The sequence below is a fragment of the Nylanderia fulva genome, unplaced genomic scaffold, assembly GCF_048542155.1.
Source record: "Nylanderia fulva isolate GAGA-0341 unplaced genomic scaffold, ASM4854215v1 Scaffold17, whole genome shotgun sequence".
In the NCBI taxonomy this organism is placed as follows: Eukaryota; Metazoa; Arthropoda; class Insecta; order Hymenoptera; family Formicidae; genus Nylanderia; species Nylanderia fulva.
This window is the reverse complement of record NW_028189945.1, coordinates 3,216,401-3,239,784: the sequence shown is the minus strand read 5'-3', so window position 1 is coordinate 3,239,784 and position 23,384 is coordinate 3,216,401. Positions and strand designations below refer to the sequence as shown.

General features: G+C 40.2%; 1 protein-coding gene and 1 pseudogene across 4 annotated transcripts; one reads left to right on the top strand and one right to left on the bottom strand.

Annotated features, from left to right (window-relative positions):
• The first annotated feature begins 1,494 nt into the window (after positions 1 to 1,494).
• Positions 1,495 to 4,663, top strand: LOC114938328 (uncharacterized; annotated as a pseudogene). Its single transcript, XR_014924396.1, has 3 exons — positions 1,495 to 1,578; positions 2,578 to 2,726; positions 4,284 to 4,663. The product of XR_014924396.1 is annotated as an uncharacterized LOC114938328 (transcript).
• Positions 4,664 to 5,365: 702 nt separating this feature from the next.
• Positions 5,366 to 23,184, bottom strand: rno (PHD finger protein rhinoceros). 3 transcript variants are annotated; one of them, XM_085481188.1, is made up of 11 exons: positions 22,688 to 23,184; positions 22,335 to 22,495; positions 20,659 to 20,708; positions 20,052 to 20,566; positions 19,802 to 19,958; positions 19,173 to 19,325; positions 18,773 to 19,060; positions 18,390 to 18,563; positions 18,130 to 18,299; positions 17,719 to 17,842; positions 5,366 to 17,629 (listed from the first exon to the last, which is right to left on the bottom strand). In XM_085481188.1, exons 4-11 carry the CDS (start codon positions 20,507 to 20,509, stop codon positions 10,226 to 10,228), a joined length of 8,928 nt encoding a protein of 2,975 aa, XP_085337314.1. In that variant the 5' UTR covers positions 20,510 to 20,566; positions 20,659 to 20,708; positions 22,335 to 22,495; positions 22,688 to 23,184; the 3' UTR covers positions 5,366 to 10,225. The 3 variants fall into 3 exon arrangements, with proteins under 3 accessions (XP_085337314.1, XP_085337315.1, XP_085337316.1); XM_085481189.1 differs by having other exon boundaries at positions 22,335 to 22,492; XM_085481190.1 differs by lacking the exon at positions 22,335 to 22,495.
• Positions 23,185 to 23,384: the final 200 nt, after the last annotated feature.

The following is a 23,384-nucleotide window of genomic DNA, read 5'->3' as shown; positions in this document are numbered from 1 at the left end:
CAATTCTTGTGTTTCTATGCGACATGTATCGAAGAAAGTTTTCTTATATAATTCTGTGCATTTTGACACATTCTACATACTGATTTTAAAATATTATCGTGTGTGTGTGTGTGTGTGTGTGTGTGGGTGTATGTATGTGTGTGTGTGTGTGATTTATTTGTGCTAATTGAATTTTCAATTTAAACGCAAACATATCACATACATCATCGCCTATAATAAAACAATATGTTTATAGCTTCATAAAAATGTCTTTAGCTTTATAAAAATTGCATAATATTAATTTTGCAGCCAATGCAGTTCTTAATTTAACAACCGATACTTATATGAATTGTTCCTAAAAAAGGTATAAAATGTACTCCGATGAAGATAAAAATCAACTTTCACTTAAATAGAATATAAAGTATCGCAAATTCGAGACCAGGGACACATTATCAGAGATTACTGCTCTATTGTAACAAAAATAATTTATATATTTAAAATCATGTTATAATTTATTTATATACTATTAAGTATATAGTTGCTTTAATCTTTAACTAATTGAGCATTAGATATCTCTAATTGGTTAATTTTATAAGGACAATAAAGGAGACGCAAAGTATGATTAAATGTATGATTAAATATAATGTGTGACTCCATTAAATGATAAATGACGTTGATTAATCGTGCATCAACAACTCAGCGTTTCTAATTAATCGGAAAAGAGATGAGTCATTTTTTGAAGTCCTCGAGTATATTTTTTGCTCATAAGAACGGTGCATAAAATTCCAAGAATGATCTTCGTCCCATTGGTCATTATATATCATCCCCCTAACTTAAATGACCGTCCAAAAACGCAATCTGGTAAAATACAATATCAGTCTCGCATGAATACAAAAGCGTGCCTTCTCAGAACATCTTTTATCAATGAGACAATACCGAGAAGTATTGTTAGACACGATTAGATAGATGCTAAATGTATGTAATCTATGTAAATTGCTATTTTTCCTTGTGTAAATCAAGTACGCGATATAAATAATTATTAATTCGTCCATACTGTGAGTCAATCTAAGAAACCCATGCTTAAAATTATCTTACATGATTTATATATTCATTCATCAAGTTATAAAAATAGAGCTCTTGTTTCTCCCCTGAATCTGCCTGAATTACAAATAATTTCTTTATAATGGTACGAGTTAAAATAAGTAATGACAGCTTCTCTTGTTAATGAGAATGTATGGATTCGCTTTAATAGACGCGAGAAGCTAATTATGTATGTACATCGAATTTTATGAAAATTACGTCCTCGACATCTCACGGTGCTGTGAAATCCCAGGATCCGAAATCACACCGGCATTCCCATTTGCGGTTCTTCTTTTGCCGCAACTTATACCCCATACCTATAGGCACCTCTTCGTTGGCTTCGCCTTTTTTTCCCGCTTCGGCGCGCGGGCGCTCGACCTGTGAAACCGCAAACAGCCGATGACACACGTGCAAAAACGCACGTGTGTGGATGCGTATGCGTCTACGAGGATCGAGTATATAAGGCCTGCTCCACTCGAAATGGAATCAGTCCTCGATATGTGGCGACTTATGCATTTCGTAAGTGATCTATTCTCTCGTATCCTTGATAACGCAACATTTATCCCCTTCGTAAAAGCTTTCTTATACGATGTCCACGTGTGTACCAAATGCGTATTTTCAGTCAGTTTCGCGACGTGAAGAGTCCATCAACTTATCTAATTAGCGTAATTTGCGCGAGATTTCAATTATCGATCGGAATAAATGATCTCTGATATAACTAAACAGTCAAGATCATAAATATCGTGATAATGGAGACTATGTCGATAATTTAAATGATATTAAATTTAAATTAAAGTGAGATCATAAATTAAATGATATATACTCTTTGTAAAAAATGCATCAATGATGAAAATTCTTAATACATATATTATAAATTACATTATATTATGTTATTATAATTCAAAGAAGTTTAAATTTTGTATTTCTGCAAAATTTATTCGAACACATTACTTGTTCATTTTATTGCTAAAGATTTGTATTTCTAGAACAAATGATTTATCAGATCTTCAATAACACGTTCAATCACATGTCAATCAATTGAAGATCACATCGATTATTTGTTTTAAAAATGCAATCCTTTGAGATATACGTTAAATGTCAATCAATTAAAGATTTTATCGATCATTTGCTTTGAAAACGTAAGTCTTAACAATAATTGACCTATTATAACGTAAAATTTGGATAAGCTTTATAGCTTTTATATTTTATTTGAATAAACTTTATTTTTAGATATAAAATCTAACTTCTTTGAATGTGTACTAAGAATGTTTTCCTCATCATAGTATTTTGATAGCAATCGCAGCATTTTTTCTTTTTTTCAAAATATGTTATTTTCAAAGATATTCTCAATAAGAGATGGGACTCGTAAAATTTTATTGCACAATGTTACATAAAATATTGCAACTCCGCGAAGCTTTTAAAGTCGCATTAAAAAGATTTTTTGAATAAATCTAAATAAGTTTATCGTGAAAAATGAAATAAGGAATAATATCAATAAAAAATCACATTTGACTCTAGGCATTCCTTTTTGCGGCATTCGCTTTTGCGTTTGCCGCTGCTGCGGAAAACGAGCAGGGAGCTTCGCCCAACGTTCAGAGCGAGATCGAACCACAACCGGATGCGAATACTGGTAATAATGATTTGGAAGCAGATGCCACGTATTGGGGGTGAGTTCGATTATAAATCATTAAGTTCTATCTCATTCATTTTGATTTATCTTTGCGCGAGAAATTGGTGAATTTAATAACAATCTGTGGAAGTATATAAAATTAAGAGATTGATCTATGGGAAGACAAACACAATCATACATCTTTCTCTTAATTAATTTCATATATTTTTAGGCTGCTTTTAAAATGCCAAACTTGTTGCACTATTTAAAAAAAAAACAAGAAAATTAATATTCATTTTTCTCCTTTACTCTTGATATATTCTGTGACTCAATCAATCGCTATAAAAAATGCACAATAGTGTTCGCGGACTATTTTCAGATTAGATTCACGTGATTAATAATATCATCAAGTAAAAAGTATTATACGATGTAAACACAGAAGTATTCTGCAAACTACCGTGAATGTGAGTTGAATCTTACATGACAATTCTAAACAGAGTAAGAATTTTGCATCATTGCTTGATATTCTTCATATAGAATCACGCACGGATAATATGTGCATTAACAGTATACAAGAGATTCTAATTGCAATATCATACATATGAAATAATAATCACGTATTCCATCGCAATCAATCTTACTCAACTGCGACTATTTTTTTTTTCTTTTTTTTTTTGCGAAGTTACCTTTTTTTAAGTGTACTTTGTATGCGAAGTTTGTTTACGCAGCACGACTCGTTTGTATAAAGACGACTGTATCGTGTATCGCGTAAAAAGACAAGACGTCTAAAAAAAATATTATACTTTTGTGCTATCTTCATTCGCATTCATGACCCTGTCTCTGCACAGGCTCCTCAGTCCATCGTAATTTCGTCAACATGCATACTCTAACTAGCCGCGTGCATAAATGACGCACTCTGATGCGCAAGTATAGCGTTAAAAGCGTTGCAACGATCAATTTGCAACCATTTAGCGGTCCATAACGCATTCCATTCATTTTTGCAAGTGACATTTCGAAATAAACTGTCAAAACTCGCCGAAAAGAGAAGCATTCGTATATACGCAGTTATATAACTCTATCTGAAAAAGAAATACTGTTATTATTCAAATAAAAGCTTACAAATTTTTAAACTAACAAAAGGCAATATTTCAAGTAAATGTTTGCATTTGGCTTATTGAAAAAATCATACGATCGATATATTTTTAAAACGACTTTGCATGTTACATATGCTTAAAAATGACTTTTAAATTTACTTCTTACTACACTAACTGTAGAATCAAAAGAAATAAAACGTAATGTTTGCTGTTTTTTTGCAAAGATTGCATGTATAATTCTAATTTTAATATTAATCTTACAACATGTGCGTAGTACAAGTGATATATCTTTCATAATCATTTAATCGTTCGTCAATAAATAATATGTTTTTAATATGATACGTAGCAAAAAAGTAAAGTTCCCCTTATTTATAATAAGGCAAATAAAAAATTACTTAAATGTAACTTTACAAATATTTTTCGTGCCTTAAAAATCATATATAGTATAGCGTGCATAATGAGAAGAATTTTCACATGATCTAATCGTTTATCTTAATGAAATGATCTATGAACAATTTCAGGTATGGTCGACCGTCGAGATACAGGTGGTTGGGGAGGATATGGCGGAGGATACGGTGGCAGAGGATATGGTGGTTGGAATGGCGGCTGGGGAGGAGGCGGCTGGGGAGGATACTGGGGTGGCCGAGGCTATGGAGGCTGGGGTGGTCGAGGCTACGGAGGCTGGGGTGGAAGAGGTTGGGGAGGCGGTTGGGGAGGATATTGGGGTTGATTTTGTCCCCCGAATTCTATCCGTGTAATATTTTATCACATCATCAATGTATTCTTTGGTCCTTTGTATTAATATTCAACTTCTTTAAAATACAATAGCTTCATTAGTTCTATAAAGTGTTCCATCGAAATCTTCATTGTACAAGAATAAATGATTATGTGAAAAAAATTATGTATAAAAGATATCTCATCCCATTCAAATCATATGTTTTTGCGTAAGATAAAAGATTTCGTTCTGCATATTTAATATATAATTTTATTCCATATTCTCTCTATAGAGATTAAATTAGATTCAAGTCTCTTTGTCGTGTAACTCTCATAAGACTTGTTGATTTTTGTACTTAAATTTTGTATTTTTATCAGACTATATAGGAATAGATACAAATTTATTTATTTATCTTCTTTCTATTCATGCTAATTTTTATATAAATGATCGATTTGTTACATTTGTATGTATTTATTTCCGATAACATAACAGAATAAATATATTTAAAAGATTTTTGAAAAGATATTAGAATTTTTAGATTCTTCAAAAGTTTATTAGATATTCAAACACATGTTTAAAATAGTAAAATCTGAAAAAAATATTCACGGATTTACATGACTGACAAGAGATTAATTTATTTGGAAATACGTATATATTTCTATTCAACAATAATCAATTATAAATTTCTTCTCAAAAAAGTTATCGCTGTCGAATATATTTTATATAAAAATATCATTAGAAAACATGAGAATTAGGAATAAAACAATTTTCAAATATTTACAAGTTTCGAGCAAAAGAATGTTCTATATTTATATGGAAATTCTTATATATCTAATGTAAATAAGAATGCGGATATGCAGGTATTGGTTGAAGAAGAAAAACGCAGAATGTAAAAAACTGTAATTATTATTAATCGTAATAATATGATTATTGACAGTGACGCGACTATGTGCACATTAAAACACCTTATCTGTATCTTACAAGATCAGCTTTCTTACACTATATACAATAACTAAATATCATATTACTCATTTGTTGCATTATAATAAAACTATCTATATTTATATATATATATGTTCATATTTATATTATTTATATATATTTATATTTTATATATATATATATATAATATTAAATTCATCGTTATTTGTTATTAGAGTTATCATTATATTTCATATGTATATATATGTATACATATATATATATATATATATATGCATATATATATGTACATATATATATATTTATATATATATATGAGCATGCATGTAAGAAACGATTAAAAATTAACCAAATATTTATTCTTCATTTCTGTACAATATAGGCTCTTAAAACTCTGCTTATCACTGAAAAAATATACAATGCGATGTATGCAAGGTATGAAGGTATATAAAATTCTTTCGCTCGCACGAAACGTTTAATCGGTTCGGCTCGGATATCGATTCGTTAATCAATCTTTCATTCGTGATTGATCAATGATCGAATTGCAACACGTTCCGAGGAACCGCAGGGAAAACGTTTCGTTTGCGCGATCGATGAGAATTTTAAGAACGCTGGCGAGCGCGCAAAATCGCCAACGCGCTAAACAATACTTCATTTGATTTGATTTTTCTTGCGCAGAATAACAAGAAAATAACGAGTTATGATAATAAAGAATTGGGACGAAACGGTACCGCCAAGCTATCTCTTCCTCTCTTTCGCTCTCACACATATACCATGCACTCTCTCGTTTTCTCACTCTCTTTTATTCATTTTACGAGACGCAAGAGAGAGAGATTGCGGCAAAAAACTATTTTACCTTTCTATTCCAACGTGTGCATTTGTATGTAAACATGTATGTGTTGTTTTGCATGTGTATATGTGTGCAAAATACATGGAAGATATTTATGTCTGATTACAAGGAGATTCGCCAGCCCGTTAATCTCTCAAATCGACAAACTTTCTTTGGTATATATCTGCGTGATTTTTGCTTATGAATGTATGATAATGTGAGAAAATCGAGAGAATGGCAAGCAAACGTCGCGAGACATTGAAATGAATTTCTTTATTCTGGTAAAAAATGCATTTTTGCCATTGTATATGTTTCTATATTACTTTTCTTTTCAGGACACCTCCAAAAGTTCATCGATCGTAAATAAATCGCGCTGTGACGCTTTTTTCCGGGGACAATCAATGATTTTCGTTGGAAGAGGCATTGAAAGTCTTTCGGCGCAATCTTGTACTATTTATATTTTTTTCCTTTTTTTATTATTATTTTTTAATGCAGTGTTCGTCCAAAAAAAAAAAGAAAATAACTTAAAACCATTTGGAAGATAAAATCCGTACGGTAACACAGCCGTTATATAAGCTTCATACCAATTACAGATTCCTTATTTAATATACGAGTATATACAGCTTCTTACGCGTCGCGTTACAATTGTGGAGTGAAAAAAATCAGCAAACAATTACCTTCCCTCCTCACCCAACAAAAATATTCGAAAATTTCGAGATTGTGAATTTTGTTAGCCATATACTTCTATATCTGTATACTTTCAATTCTTCATTTAATATCGACGTTTTCTCATTTTATTTTACATCTTGATCGAAATATTATTAATTATTTTTTCTCTCGTCATTCAAAATTGCATCATCGACATGCAATTTGCCAAAGTTTTTTTACTCCACAATCGATAATGTGCGAGGACCGGGACGAAGGATCTTCTCTCCTGCAGACATCATAATAATTGCACATTTCGCACATTAATCAGTAATCGATAAAATCTCCAATCGACGCGGACACAAATGGATAGATATAAACACAAACAATTTCAATTTTCCAATTCTCACAAAACATGTACCTCGATTGCACACAATCGATCTAAAAATTCAGCCGCCACTCTAAATCCTTCTCGATCGATCGTCACACACATCCTTGATTATTTACCAATTTCAATATCTTTTCCCTTGACACTTTTGCGTACCACCAACTTAAAATACAATAACAAAAAAACACACGAAAAAATAAATAAATACGATAACAAAGAGACACCAGCATCTCTCTAAAAACTTCATAGAGTATAAAAGATTTTATTTATTTTTATTCGTATGTGTTGTGTTTGTGTGTGTATGTGTATATGTGCGTATCAAGGATGTATCTTTATACAACTAGACATGTGCTACTAATTTTACAATTGAGCAATAATTTAATTGAAAAAAATATGCTTGCAGTACAACAGAGGAATGATATATTGTATTTCAAAGATTTTTTATCCTTCGAAAAATCTTCATCTTTAAATATATTTTACTCTTAAATATTTGCAATTAACGTAACATAAAATTAATACATTATTTAAAGTTGTTGGTACTCAAAAGGAAGGGAAAAAGTACACACACACAACACACACACACACACATACACACACGCGCGTGCGAATAATTCTGTCTCAGGAGTCTTCTTTCTCTCAAAAGGGTGAGAATAATGATAATGAGATGCGTCGTTCCTCGGCCTCGCACAAAACAAAAAGAACGAAATACCCTCATCCTATTATATTTCTTTATTTCGTAATTCGAATGTGCATGCGACGCGTATCAGAAAGGAAACTTCCTCTTTTTCTCCTCTTACGTCCGCAAAATTCGATTCGTAAATTTCTCTTTCCATTTTTTCCTTTTTTTAAATATCGATACAAAACATGGCACGCCGCTTCATCAACCATGAGTATTTTATACGCATAACTCTCATTTTGTCTACGTGGTGTGAGATTAAAACAATAACTTATTACTATAAAAAAAAGAAGAAATATTTAATAATAGTTATACAATACAATAGCGTGTGGTGTATATATACATAAATATTAGAATAGTAATAAACAGAGATAGAGAAGATGAACTGAAAAATCGTCTAAAAATCGTCCTTAGGGAACTTTCAGAGAAGAAGAATGCATATGGTGAATAAATAGCGTCTTAATATTTGATCGTCATAAATAAATATACATGCAACAAGAGCTACAATGTGAATAGGGATAAAATAGGTAATCGCTGACGATTAATAATGACGCATCGTGTCCTATAAAAAAAAAACTATGTAACAAATCGCGCCGGAGGCGCTTACATAATATAATGCGTAAAAAAATATAATAAAAAAATATTCTTCGCGTCTAACTTTGCAATCGTATGCGCAAATTGCACAGGCGAAAACATTAAGAAAGGAAACAGGAAGAAAGAAAACAAAGAATACATGTGAACGCGATCTTCGAGAGCGACATATATTATTTCTTTCTCTCTGCATCTTTTTTTCTTTCTTTTCGAGTGAATCACGCGAACGAGTGTTTGTCAAAAAAAAAAAAAAAAAAAATTCAGAAAATTAAAAAGAAAAAAAAAAGAAAAATGCGTATCTCTCCCTTTTCTCTTTTTTGACGTTTTACGTCTGGCTGATATACATATATATATACATATATATATATATACGCTCTTTCTTGCCACACATTAATCGATATTTTAGATCATCGATCGAAATATTGTATACTCTATAGTGTGTTGTGGATTTATTAAAATTCATTATAACTAGCATTGAAAAATCACGACCTAGGCGGTGATTTAAGAAATATGCCTTTTGTACAGAATAATTTTATGTCGCTGGTGCGATACCTTCATTAAGGTGTCAATATTGTTGCATTCAAACACGAGCATTCTCCTTATCAGGAAATCGGAAAATCAAAATGCGTTTTATCAATTTTTGGAACTTGTAAGTCTTTGTCTGATGATAATCATACTGATGTGAAGTGATCAACGTACGAGCGTGAGAAAAATCTTTGAGCGTTGCAACATCAATCAACGCTTGGAAGGAATTTTATCTCGAGGTTCTCCATGATAACACGAGACCGGAAATTCATAAATAGTTATAAATTAATTAAATAACATATAGAAATTAGTACATAACAAGTTATATTGATCGATCAACAATTCTCTTTTCAGGATTTCTTTAGAAAAAAACTTTTGATATCCAAGAACGAAAAGATACTATCTGTGATAGACTGTTTTTTTGCTCCAGATGAGATTGGCTCGATCCAAAAACGATTGCGCAAAATTTTTTTATAAAATTAATTTTTTTAAGAATTAATTTTTAAAGAAGAAAGAATTGAGCACAAAAATAAGCTGTAAGCTCTATGGATCGCTATTAGTGTTCTTTGCTCCAGATGAGATTGACTCGATCTAAAAACTGTTTATTTAATGTACAACAATATTTATATATATAATTGCATTAAAAAATTTTATAAAATTTTTTTTAAGAATTAAACATAAAGATAAGTTGTGAGCTTTATGGATTCGACTGTGCAATGAATACGTACACCTTAATGCGGTTCACTGATACATCCGAAGAAATGCATGTGTTTCCTTTTTTTTGTCATTTTTGTAGTATTTACCGTAAATTTTGGGCACTTTGTGAAATTTCACTTCACCCTCAGATCATTTACAATAATCAATAATTTATATTACACTCTTACAACGTTTTTCTCTCTAGTGAGTCTCTGTCTCAACATTGAACAATATACATCTGTCGTATGGTTTGCGTATATGCGTAGACGAGTGTATCTTATGTATATATATATATATATATATAAAGCGTAGGATCGCCAATCCAAGAGAGATATATCATGTACATATATATATATACACACATATACATAATACACACCCGCTTACGCGATATATGTATAGAATCGTCTAAGAAAGAACCACTAAATTACTGTATTATACAATTATCATTAATTATCACCTAACTTGGCATCCTTGCGGGAGCGGTGCGGGCGGACGCCCCGGCGATGAGCTGTGATTCGCGGACTGGGGCAGCAATGGAATATCGTCCTCTTTGGAAGATTGCTTCTCCGGCGGAGTCTGCTGCTCCTCTTGCTCGGACGACCTCGTTTCGGCGGCGGTGGGAACGGGGATGGGGATCAATCGTTCCGTCGTCGTCGTCGGCCCCACCGTCACCATCACCCTCTCCTCGTCCTCCTCCTGCTCGACACCGCCGATCGGCAACGGCGCCACCGAGTTCACCAACGTCACCGTCGTTGTCGTCGCACTACTACAACTACTAGTACTACTACTACTGCTAGTACTACTATTACTGCTATTACTACCACCACCACCACCGTCGTCGTCCGCACTCGCGCTGCTCGCTACTCGCATCGGATCCTTCAGTTCGTAGCCCTCCTGGCAGCGCGTGAGTTTTAACCGGATCGGCGTCACCTTCGCCGAACGGACGTTCCTGAGGGCAGTCACGCCGGCGTTCGGCTCCGTAGGCTGCTTGTCGTCGACGTTGCTCTCCCCGATAGTCGGGTAGATTCCCACTTCGTCCTTATGGGTGGGCTCGGGCGGCGGTGGACCTACTCGGCTGTCCTTGTCCGATGGTGCCTGCTGGTGATTCTCGTCCTCGTCGCCGGTGGCCGGCGCGTCGTTCGGTGGGTCATTGTTCGACGAGTTTGCACCCGCTACCTTGCTCCACCGAATAATGATCTTGGGTGGCGCGGGACCGTCCTCCAGGACGCACTGTACTCGCGCCTCCTTATTCTTGGATTGCCGCTTCTTCCGCTTGCCGTTCTTGTCGCGCTTGCTCTTGGTCTTCTCGTCGTTGTCGAAGCCCGCCATGATCATCTTGCGGAACTTCATGCTTTCGCGACGGAGTTCCTCCATGCTGGGCGTGCTCGGGATGCTGCTCAGTCGTTTCTTCGGTGGTCTTATCCTGCTACGATCGTCCTGGATGTTACCTACCTCCTGGCCGCCGATTATACTATTACCGATCTTGATCTTCAGCTTCGGCGGCCCGGCGCTGGTCGCCGCGGGTCTGGTCTGTCTTCCTCTTCGACGATCGCTGACATTGCCCACGACGAGACCGCGTCTCTTGTCGCCACTGCTTTCATCCTCGACAGCTACCACATCAAGGAAACCGCTGCCGCCTCCGCGTTCTTTCCGTCGTTTCTTCTCCATATTCGCGTCGACGACCGCCTTGTAGTCCTCGCGGGTTGGTATACTCGTCATGGACGCCACGGCTTTGGGGATGGTGATGACCGTACGATTGACAGGCGGAATGATGATGGGCGCAGAAGTTACGCTACCGCCCGCTGGATCATCCATGTTCATATCCTGCGAACAGTATTGGCGCAGCAGTTCCTTCTTACGCATACGACGTAGATTCGACGTGCCCGAAGCGACCGACGCGTTGGTGGACGTCGGTGCGATTATCACCGGAGCTTGTTGAGCCAAGGGTGGTACCGATGGCGCCGGCGCGTAATTCGCATCGAGGAATGGACCTTTGATCTTCACCTTCAATTGATTCCTAGAGTCGGTCAAAGAAACCTTATTGGTGTCGAAGCTGGCCGCGGATGACGGATCCATCGTTGACGGATCAGCAAACACCGGTTTGGAGCACGTGTCCTCGAAGCCGCCGCTCGCGAATTGCTGCTGTTTGCCGGCGAGCTTCTTCAATACGTAAGAGTTATCGGGTAACAGCTCGTTCTCCAGATCATCGATGTCCGGCAAGTTCGATTCTGCAGATACGCTCGCGGCGAAAGTGCCCAGCAAATGGTTACCGTAGGATTGTCCGTGCACTGACGAGCTCGGTTGATCCACGGTCGAGTTATACGTACGCATGTCAACCGGACCCGGCAGCAACGGCATAACCGTATTATCAACGAAAGCCTGATGACTGACGCTCGACTCGGACTTGGCCATAACAGCCTGATGATCGTGATGCGCCGCCGGTGATGAGAGCTTCTTGTCGTCGGCGTATTTCTTCGCGGTGTGCAACGTAGGACTAGACAGATGGGACTGGATACCGCCGTCGTTCGTCATACCGCCCAGCGGCTCGCTTATCCGCGTCTTCTCGTTCACGTCGGTGGATCTCTTTCGTTCGCGCATCGTCCGCAGATCCGCGATATTGGTCTCGTTCGCGGAATCCTCGTCGGAATCGAAGTCGTACACGGTGCCTACAAGCTTGTTCTGTATCGAGTCGTCGTTGTGCATCGCGTTCATGGGTGGCATCATCGCGATCGACGCATTCTGATTGTTTCTACCGCGGCCTCGTCCTCGGCCGCGACCGCGGCCGCGATAACTCGAGTGCTGAGATCCCTTAGCACCCCTACCGCGACCGCGAGCGGTCGGCGCGGGTCTGGTGGTCTCCTGACGCGGCGATTTACCGGGCGATTTGCCCTGCAACGATGTCACCCTGGCGGACGTTCTCGTTGGCTTCGACGGCGACTTCTTTCCGGACGACGCGCTTTTGTTGTCCACGCCAAGCACCTCCGTTATATTCTCCACGACGGTCTCGCTACTGACCTGCGTCTCCGCGATGGTATTGAGGAAAGACGTCGGTACGGTGGGCGAATTAACCTGCTGCAAAGACGGCGTGTGCCCCGGTGTTTCCGAGGACGGCGGCTGCGTTGAAGGTGATTGCTGCTGCTGCGACACCGCTGTTGATGGCGGTGCTGACGGTGCTGGAGGTGGTGGTGGTGGTGGCGGTGGTGGTGGTGGTGATGGTGGTGGTGGCGGTGGTGGTGGTGGCGGTGGTGGTGGCGCCGGCGGCGGCGTAGTCACCTTCGTAGGCGATACCATGGCCGCGGTGAGCGCCATGTTGTGCGACGACGAGGTGAAAGCGGCCGTCAACGGCGACGCCTGCAGGTTCAGCGACTCCTCGAGGGGTTTCGGCACGTGCGGCAGCAGAGGTGGAGTCGGGAAAGGTGCGCCGAAGGGTGGTGGGAAAGGTGACGGATACTGTAACTGTGCGGCGCACGACTGTGGTGGAAACAGCGACACCGCTCCGGCACCGTAAGACCCGGTCTCCGAATACGAATGATAAGGCGTCGCGTCTATCGTGCACGGTGGATACGGTGGTATCGGAGGTACGCCTTTGTAGGGCGGTATAGCCGCGTGTTCTTCCGCGGAGGATGCGGAGGTGATGGATGACGATGTAGATCTACGCGAAGGTAGCACTTGGTTCTCGGCCCATCGCGTATCCGGGCGACCATTGAGCTCGTTGTAAGGCGAACCGCTCTGCGTGTAATCCTGCCTAATGTCCGACGAGACATCCTCCTTGTCTAGCACACGATCCATTTCGCTGCTCTGATCGCAGTCTTCCGAATTGGGTAGACTGATCAAATGACGGTTCATCTCCATGGGCGTGATCTCGTCAACGATCTGCGCTGGTATTCCCGCGCCAGTCGCCGATACTTGTTGCTGATCGATCAGCGCGAGAGACTGCATCCGCGACTGTTCCTGTACCACATGCTGCGCCTCGAGATGCTGCTGTACCCGCTCCATCGGGTGCGTCTGCTGCAACTGCAGATACTGGTCCGACGATATAGGTATATTGAGCTGCAGATGGGCGACTAAAGCGTCAGGATTTGCCATGGGATCCGGCATTACGGCATTGATATCGTTCGGGAATTGATGCGCGACGGCGGCTGCGGCGGCGTAACGGTGATTCTGGTTGTCGATTAGCGTGTTCAAATGTTGCACATCATTCGGATTAAAATTGTCCATGCTCGGCGGCACCCATCTCTCGTCCGCCTCGGCCCTGTCGAGCTTCGCACGCTCCACCAACGTCACTTTAGCCGTCTCGCGCTCCTCGTTTCCATACATGTAATGTTGATCATTGTTACTATTGCTCGAATAGCAGGGTTTTCTTTTGTCTTCAATAGTGTGATTTTTGCACGTAAGATCCTCAGATACTTGCACGGATTCCGGCCCGCTATTACTCTTCATCTCAACCGGCTGCACAATCGGTTGTGGCTGCTGTTCCACCGATTGTTGCTCCAATACATCCACCTTTCCTTGGAGCAGCAACTGCTGCTCTTCTGTCGTTGGTTTATCGACCGAATGAAAAGGCGGCTCTTCCTTCTTCGGAAGCTCCTCTTCCGCCGGAACGGATTCCAATTCGAACTGACTAGAATTCGATTTCTTCGATAGCTCTAAACGCAGTTTCTCCACCAAATGCAGAGTTTCGCGTGCGCTATCCTCTTTGTCTTCCTTGAACCAAAGCTCATTGTTGAAGGAGAACGAGAGAGGCGCCGTTCCTCGCTCCTCGTCGCGTGGTATGCTGAAGCCGTCGTCATTCACTATATCATCGGACAGAATGTCCTGATCGAAGTCGAACAGCTCCGACACGCTAGGATCCTTGCTGCCATGCTGCGGCGAAAAGATGGAACGATTGACGGACTTTCTCCTCTTTTGCTGACACTCTTTCTCGGGCATCATGGTTTCGGGTTTATCGAGCATCGATCTCGAGCAGATGTTATCAATGTTGGACTCTTTAGCGCTGTTCTCTTCGGTCGTGATCATTTCAACGGCAGCCTGCGTCTCGCTCTCGAGCTTTTGCTCTGCCTTCTTTTTCTTGTCCGCAGACTTCTCCGACGTAATCTCGACAGCGTCCCTCTTTCCATCCTCCTTTTCCAATTTCATGACATCCAGCACCGCGATTTCTTCATTCATATGATTCTTAACGTTGTCGTTTTTAACAGGCTCCTTCGTCGATTTCTCCGATGCTGTGACCTTGTCTTTGTTCTCATTGCATGCAGATCTCTCCTTCTGAGCAATTTTATTCCTTGATAATTTATCTAGATGCTCGCGCTTTTCAAGGAGCTTATCCAATCCCCTCGACGATTTCTTCGGACTATCCCGTTCCGCTCGTCGCTGTTTCATTTCCTCCTCCAACGTATTAATCGCATTTCTATTGCTAGTTTTCTTAATCTTTTTGTCGTCCGTCTTAGCAGTATTCTCAATCGCCTTCGGAGATTCTGCGGAAACATTCTTATTGCTAATAGCATCATGCTTGTTGTCCTTTTCAGTTTCCTTGTTTATTTTTTCCGTTAGTTTCTTTTCCACTTTCTTGATCGGTGTCGTTTCCTTGTTACCCTTGTCGTCTTTTGCAGTAACCTCACTTGATTTTCGTTTACGAGTTTCCGACTTCGTTCTGGGCGTTGTTCCGCCGCCGCTGCCGTCCTCTTTGCTTCTGAGAGTGAACTGTTGTTGTTGCATCTGTTTAGTTGACTGACCAGATTTCTTGGTAGACTTGGCCCCAGAAACACTTCGTAGCCCATCATTATCTCGACAGCCACCGAGCACACTTTGTTCAAGTGACTGTTGTGATTGCAGGGATGTTGACTTTTTGGAGTCTCTTTGATCGACTTTCTTACCAGGTGACTGCTGCTGTTGCTGTTGTTGTTGCTGTGGCTCTTTAGGTACTGTGGCTCTACTTGATTCTTCTCTCTCAATAAGCGGCGGCTGAAACTCTGGTCCATGCCGCCCGTCGGAAGTTTTAAGCTTCTTATCAGGCAGCCTCTTGAGTTTCCGCCCCGCGAGAGTCTTCTTCTCGGATTCGATCACCTCGTCTACGACTTTATTCACCGTTTGTCGCTTATTCACGGTCTTGTTCTTCACTTGATTACCGGTATCGCTTTCTGAAGATGTGGTATTGGTGGTGGTCGAAGAGGAAGCTGGCTCCTTAACAATGCTCGACATTTTCTGTGACGGACTCTTGGCCACATCGGAATCGCTACTACTTTCCGAGGAGCTGCTGCCACTACTGCTTTCGCTGCTACTACTCTCGCTATTGCTGCTCTCGGGCATCTGTTTCTTCCCTCGTCTCTCTTTCGACGGCTCTTCCTTTCTCGTTGGCAATTCCTCTTTCTTGGGCGAATCCTCTTTCTTGATGACTTCCTTCTTCTTACCGCCATCCGGTAATTCCTTCTTTGGTTTGATATCCGCAGTCTCGGCATCCGGTTGAGCAGTTTTTGTGCCCATGCCGCTCTTGATATGTTCCGCAGCCTTCTTAGCGGCCTGCCGTTGCGGAACATAAGCGAGGATCTCCGTGCCATCGCCAAATTCTTTGTCAAAATCGTAAACATCGTTGTTTTTAGCGTCCTTCGGTGCCTTATTGTCACGCTGTTTCTTACCAGATGGTTTCTCCTTGGTTGGTTTTACAGGTTCCCCAGGCGATTTCACAAACTCTACAGGCTCGCTCGTGGTATTCTCCTTCTTATTCTGCGTTCGCTGCATAATTTCCGATGCCTTCTTTGCCGCTTGGCGCTGTGGAACTATTAGAGCGGATGGTATGTATTCCTTTTTCTTAGGATTTTTCATGTTCTCCTTGTTCTTCGTACATTCATCCTGATATTCTGATTTTGGAGCATCCTTAGACGCAAAGTTCTTCTGATTATTCTTGGATAAATCTGCCGCTGAGAATTCCTTCACCGCGGCTTTCGTGATAAGTACAGCCGAATGGGAATGATGTTCTTGCGAGTCCGAATCGGTATCCGAATATATAGCAGAAGCAACGGATGGTCCGAGACGAGAGCTGGCGTTGGTGCTCAACGGCAACAATTCGTCGCTCTCGCTACCAGAACTACCGAGCTCCATGTGTTGCAGAGTACGCGATCTGTTGACCGTATCCAGCTTGTCACTCTCGCTGCTGTCGCGCAATTTGACTCGCGGTCCCCTGTCCGACGCGTTCTTCTTCGATTTTCGCCTAGTGACGGGAGTTTTGCTCTTTGACGTTGCATTTCCTTCATCTTCCGTGCTCGATTCGCTCTCGACTTTCAAACTCTTGGACTTGTTCGTACATTTGCCAGTTCCAGGTTTTCTTTCTGGTTTCACGTCTGTCTCGCTGCTGCTCATCGACGAAAGATCACTGCCGTATAGGCTCTTCCGTCTGACGGAACCGTTGAAGTAAATCTTTTTGTTAGATGCACCATTAAAGTCTGGTTGGACCTTCTTTTCGTCGCTCAATGCCGGCGTAGGTGATTCGACACCCGCGATCCGTGCAAGTATCGTTTCAAAATCGTGCGTGTGATCCTCAGCATCGGGATGAGAGTAGAGACGATCGTATATCGAAGGCCCATGATTAGCCTCGATGACAGCGACGGCTGCCGCCGGAGACAGTGGTGGCCCAGCCATCACCGCTGTCTGCTTATGGAAGGTCTGTTCGCGCAACCTCAGGAAAGTGCGACAAAGTTTCTCGCGGCGACCGACCATGTAGCACAGATTACGTACGCGTTCAAGATCTTGGCGCAGTTGAACGAAAGTACGCATCTTCTCCACGTCCGCTGCCTGACCCTGAGCGCGTGCGCCCGCGCTCGATAACTCGCCGCAACGAGGTGCCAACAATGGTTTATTATGACCGGCCTAAAATATAACACATTACCGCGTTCAATGCGATGTACTACATTTGCAGATTTACAAAAATAATTAACAAAAGGGAGAAAGAGACTTACTCTTCTTTTAAGTTTCCAATAGTTATAAATATACACAATGCTGTCAGGATCTATGTCCAATTGTTGAGAGGTAATGTCTTTTATACTAACATGTTTATCGAATTCCGCCTCAATTTCTTGCAATCTGTGTAAAGATATACGTATTATATTTATTTTTTATAACATAGTTTTAAAAAATATTAATTCTCGATGAGAAATCTATATTATAAAATGTATAATTTATATAAGATGTATAATTTATATAAATGTAATAATTTATATAAGAAATTAATATAAATACTTTTAATAAAAAAAATATTATTTTTCTAATGTAATTTAAATATAAAAAGTACTTAAATATTTAATACATATATTCCTTCGAAATAAATTCTAAATAGTTCAATGTAAAGCCATATTAACTGTGTCACATACTTGGCTGCGCGTGCTTGATTTTTCTCTTCAGAAGTCATGTCTTTTCGTTTGCGCCGTCTGGATTCACCATCCTCGGAATCTGATGCTCCCTTTCCACCACCACTTCCTACACTACCTCCAACGCCGACTTTATCTTTTGTATTTGTTCTACTGTGCTTTTGACAATATGACTAAACAAGTACAAAGTCATCAAATTAACTTACATAATTCTAGTCAAAGCGTGGAAAATTATTAATTTTGATACACATAAGATAATTTACCCTTAATTTCACACCATCGTCTGCCATTTCATCCTCGATAATCGCTTTCATTTCAAGCCCATATTTAAAAGCACAGGTAACATGATACGCTGTCTTACATGTTTTTATACTGCATTGGATGCAAGCACCCACACGTTCGCGGCATAAAACGCAAATTAGAGCCCACCGACTTTGCTGTAATTAATTATTATACTCTGAATCAATTTATATTCAGAACAAGATAATCACAAACTAAATTATTAAAAATATATATAATACTAATGAATACAATTAAGATAATTTTTCATAATGGAGATACTGATTTAAATTTGGATGTAAATTATTATGTTGACAATAATACAAAAGAAAATTTATAAGAAAATAATTATAAAACTATTATTTACCGGAATACTGGATATTTTTGTAATTGGTTCCATTCTCTCTACACAACCAATGCTAACTTCGGGAATCCAGAGTGCACACGAAACGTGAGCCCATTTTTGACCGCTTCGTGTACATTTCATTGCACCACCCTTATTAGGGCATAATACACAGTCGGGCCTTTGACTTAACGAACAAGTTCTACATAACCACGAACCATCGGGTATCGAAGTAATGCCGTAACAAGCTTGATGTACACATATGTTGCAACAATCACAAAATACCATTTCATTACCCTCCTCTGAATCCGGCTGCAGTAAAATTTTGTACGTTTTAGAATTTAAATATATCACAACGTAAAGAGTGTACAATAGAAAAATCGTTTCACATTTTAATCAAATAAAAATGAAAAAAATCACTCACCGATCTGCATACATCACAAATGACATTTTCATCATATTCAATTCCAAGACCCTCCTCATTTTTCACGATTGTTTGAATTCTTTCCCAACACCGCACTTCCAACTCTTCTATTACACGTTCCAATTGCGATTCTGTAACCGGCGGTTGTCCAGCCTAGGGTAATTTTAATACAAAATAATATTAATCAGTTTACGAGTAACATAGATTTATAGAAAAAAATGAGTCGTAGTTGAAATATATATATATATATATATATATATATATTAATATATATAGACATTTACATTACTAATAATTGTTTCAATAATAATTGTAAGAAAAAAATTACCAAATTACTTATGTTACTAAAAATTATAATTGCAAAAACATTTTACTCTATTTTAACATTCTTATTGGCAAATTAAGTATTAATTACATACAGTTATGTCAAATTTATCTGAGAATTATAATAAGAATATATTGATTTAATTAAATATACGATTTTTAATGAATATATATATACATATATCAATTTTTAATTAATTTTTTATATTTTAAATAGAATACCATATAATTTTTGATTCATAATTAAAAACTCAATTTTTAAAAAATGCTATTTAATTTACTATAATCATGAATATAAGATGTACCTGTGCTCGTTCACCATTAAATACATCCAACCAGGCAATGTCAGTATCGTCAAGGTCATAAGCACAAGCTTTCTCTGCTCTTGCTGGAGTAGTACTTAAATGATGATCTTCTGAGTTAAAATAATCATCACGGGATATTCTTACGAACTTTTTAGGCCTGAAACGTACACGACATTTCGTTAGACAACGATTTTGTTATACCGCACTTTAGTGATCGGTGAACATGCACCGTATAAATCAATACACTCACAATTTGAATTCAGTTTGTAACTTCAAAGGAGACGTTTGCGTAACAGTAACCGTCGGTTCGGGAAGAGAATCCGGATTAACGGGTACTTGAACACCTCTTTCCCATTCCTGTTTCCACTGATCAGTTATAACCCAATATTCGTTTGGACTTAATGGTTCACTGTCTGGCAATTTCATAGCGCTGATCAGATCTTTGCGAAATAACTCCGCCGGTGCCTCAGCAGACGATCGATTGTATATGCTGGGAATCTTGATATCACTAACAGGTCGGGCGGTCCAGGATGCCCCCCCTTGGCTGGATGACGCCATCGTTTCCTCCTCTTCTGAGGGCCCCATGGTCGCTGCCAATGCCGATGAACCAGTGGCAGCTGGGCCCAATCTACACTTGCGCCTCTTAATAGCGCCCGGACAAGACGCCAGATCATTGTCGTTCCTATGCCTCTTGCCTCGTTGTGCCATTCTACTATGCCAAATAAGCTAGTGGTACGTGGCACATGCAGGTGAATTGTATGCACCCTGAAAAATTAATCGAGTATGTGAGTGTTTCTTCTCTCCGCAAAAAATATATTTCAAATGTATACAATATATAAATAAGAGAATATACTTACTACATAGTTATCCATATATTTATTATCTGGAAAGCAGATTTTCCTCAAAACTGAAACATAAAGAAAGACTGTGATTTTTCTATAATTTTAAATTACTTAATAATTCAATAGAGAAATTGTGTGTTAATACAAACAGATAATTTTATATTTGTAAATTAGATAATAAATAATACTCAATAGAAGACAAGTTTTCAAAGAAGACAATTTTATAAAATTATATTAAAGATTGCGTATTGCGATTCATTTCTCATTAAAATCTATAATAAAATGACATAATAACTTTATCTAGAATTTCATTTTAATTATATTTGTTTAATTATATTTGTTTTACTTATTTAGTTTACGCTTTTCATAAGCATTTATGTTTAATATGTAATAACTTACATAGAAATAAGCAATTTCAAGCAGATTTAAAGTAAAAAATAGATTATTAGTTACATTAATTAGCCTCATCCTATTTTTTTTACCAAAAATCTTGCGATTAACAAGTTTGTAGAAATATTTAACCTTTGTTTAGCACTTCTGATATGTTTAGAGAACGACACAAATTTAAAATAGAAAAAGAAACTATGACGAAAAGCACATATAAAGAAAAGCATGTGACACAGAAGCCATGTATAAATAATAAGATGAAAAAATAAAGGAAACAATCATGAAAAGATTAAAAACTACATGAAGATTGAAAATTAAAAGCTATTTTATGAATAACTGACCACAAAAGATACATAAAACAGAAAGAATAAGTAGCGCAAGGAAAAAAAATAGAATAAATCGCAGTTTTAACTAGAGGTACAAGTAAAGTTGCACATGTTACAGTTCACGCATGAATGTCAACAGTTTACTACACAACGATAGCAAGAAGGAAGATGAAAAATTCACATTACATGATTTCTGCGCACAGAGAGTTAAGGTCAATAACACCACAAGTAATGTCAAAGAGAAAAGAGATGGAATATTCGAATTGCGCGCACAGCCAGCAACACCGGACATCCGAAGAAGACACCTAGAGAGAGCTCAGCACCAGGAGTCGGTGCACGGAGGCATATTTTTTTCCAATTTTCGACTCTAATCGACGCCGCGATGATCGAATGGAAAAAAAAAAAAGAAAGAAAATACATGCGCCGGAACGGTTTTCTCGATCGTTTGTTGTGTTTCCGGTCATTCGATAAACACCGTCTCTTTTTTTTCGCGGGTCCCGCGGTCGCTGGCTGCTGGCGCGCGCGATCTCGTCGCGCACCCGTTCCAATGGGGGAAGGAGAGAAGAGGTTATATAAAAAAAAAAAAAAAAAAGCGCAGGTACGCGAGGTGCGAAGGCGCGTTGTCGGACGTCGCGCGACTCCCCAGGCGACTCTTCCAGGCACGAGGGCGACGACGTTCGCTCCGTTGGTTCGCGCGTGGCGTTCACCTGCGAGAGAGCGGGGACGCAACAACGCGACGCACAACACCGCACGGCACCGCGACGCAACGCAACCGCGAGAGCAGCAGCGTCAGCGTCGTCGTCGTCGTCGTCTATGTCGCCCGAGGCGAACCGCGTCGTCCGCCTGAACATCCTCTTACATTTGTAAACATTGACGCGGAGAGTGGAACGGGGCGCCCGCGAGATCTCGCGGATCGCGCTGCCTGTCGCGCGAGAGAGCACAGAGCACACAATAAGGGCACAACTCAATCACACTCACTGCACGTGTCGACGGTCGAGCGGGCCGCGGGCGGCGTTAAATCTCATTGTACACACTGCGGATCACGGTCGGCAAGGGCAACTGATGCAATTGCGTACATCTACGAGAATGCTCACGGCTCCATTACGTTGCTGCTGCTGGTGCTCCTGCTGCTGCTGCTGCTGCCCGACAACATTGACAATACAGATGGCGCCATCGTCGCGCGCAATTCTACACTATATACACACGCACATACGAGTCTCCCCCGCGCACACACACACACACATATACATACGTGACTCTCGCGCGCGCGCACTCTCTCTCTCTCTCTCTCACACATACATACGCGCTAGAGGGGGAAGACCATTAAATACCTTATTATTGATCTATTAGCCGGATATATTTCCGCGCGCTTAGCACGCACGTGATCGCGAGCGGGCGTGAAACCGGCCGCGGGGCCGCCGGCGATAGCCGTGCGCGCTCCCGAGCCGCCGCGTTCACGCCGAACGGGCTGCTGCTTGCAAGTGCGTAACGGCCTCGGTCCTCTCTCTCTCTCTCTCGCTCCCTGTCACGGCAGCCTAACCAACATGTCCTCATTAGCGATTCCAGGCGGGCGGCACTCGGGCCAGTCCGTCTTTCTCACACCGCCGGCGGGTCCGCGCGCTTACCCCGGCTCTTGGGGGTTACTTTCGACGGCCGGCCCCGGTACGGCGAACGCTCGTGCTCGATCGCGGTACGCACCAAATCAATATTATATTTACATAAAAGTGAATACTGGCGTTTGGCGCCATCATGCCTGAAAAAATAACTGTGGAAGTACGATGTCACGTGACCGACCCAGCGAGATCTCGCGATCTCGCCCGCGCGTGGATCAACGAGCGAATGCGAGATAACCACGCTGGCGCGCGAAAACCGGAGCCGCCGACCGACGCGCCGTCTGCCGCCAAGCAGCTGTCACTAACGGTGACGTCAAGCGGTCATGCGTCGGGCGGCCGGACAATTTTTTCGATTCTTTATGTTATCTCGCGATCGATTTTTTATTTTAATGGGATGGATGTGTACGTAAAATGA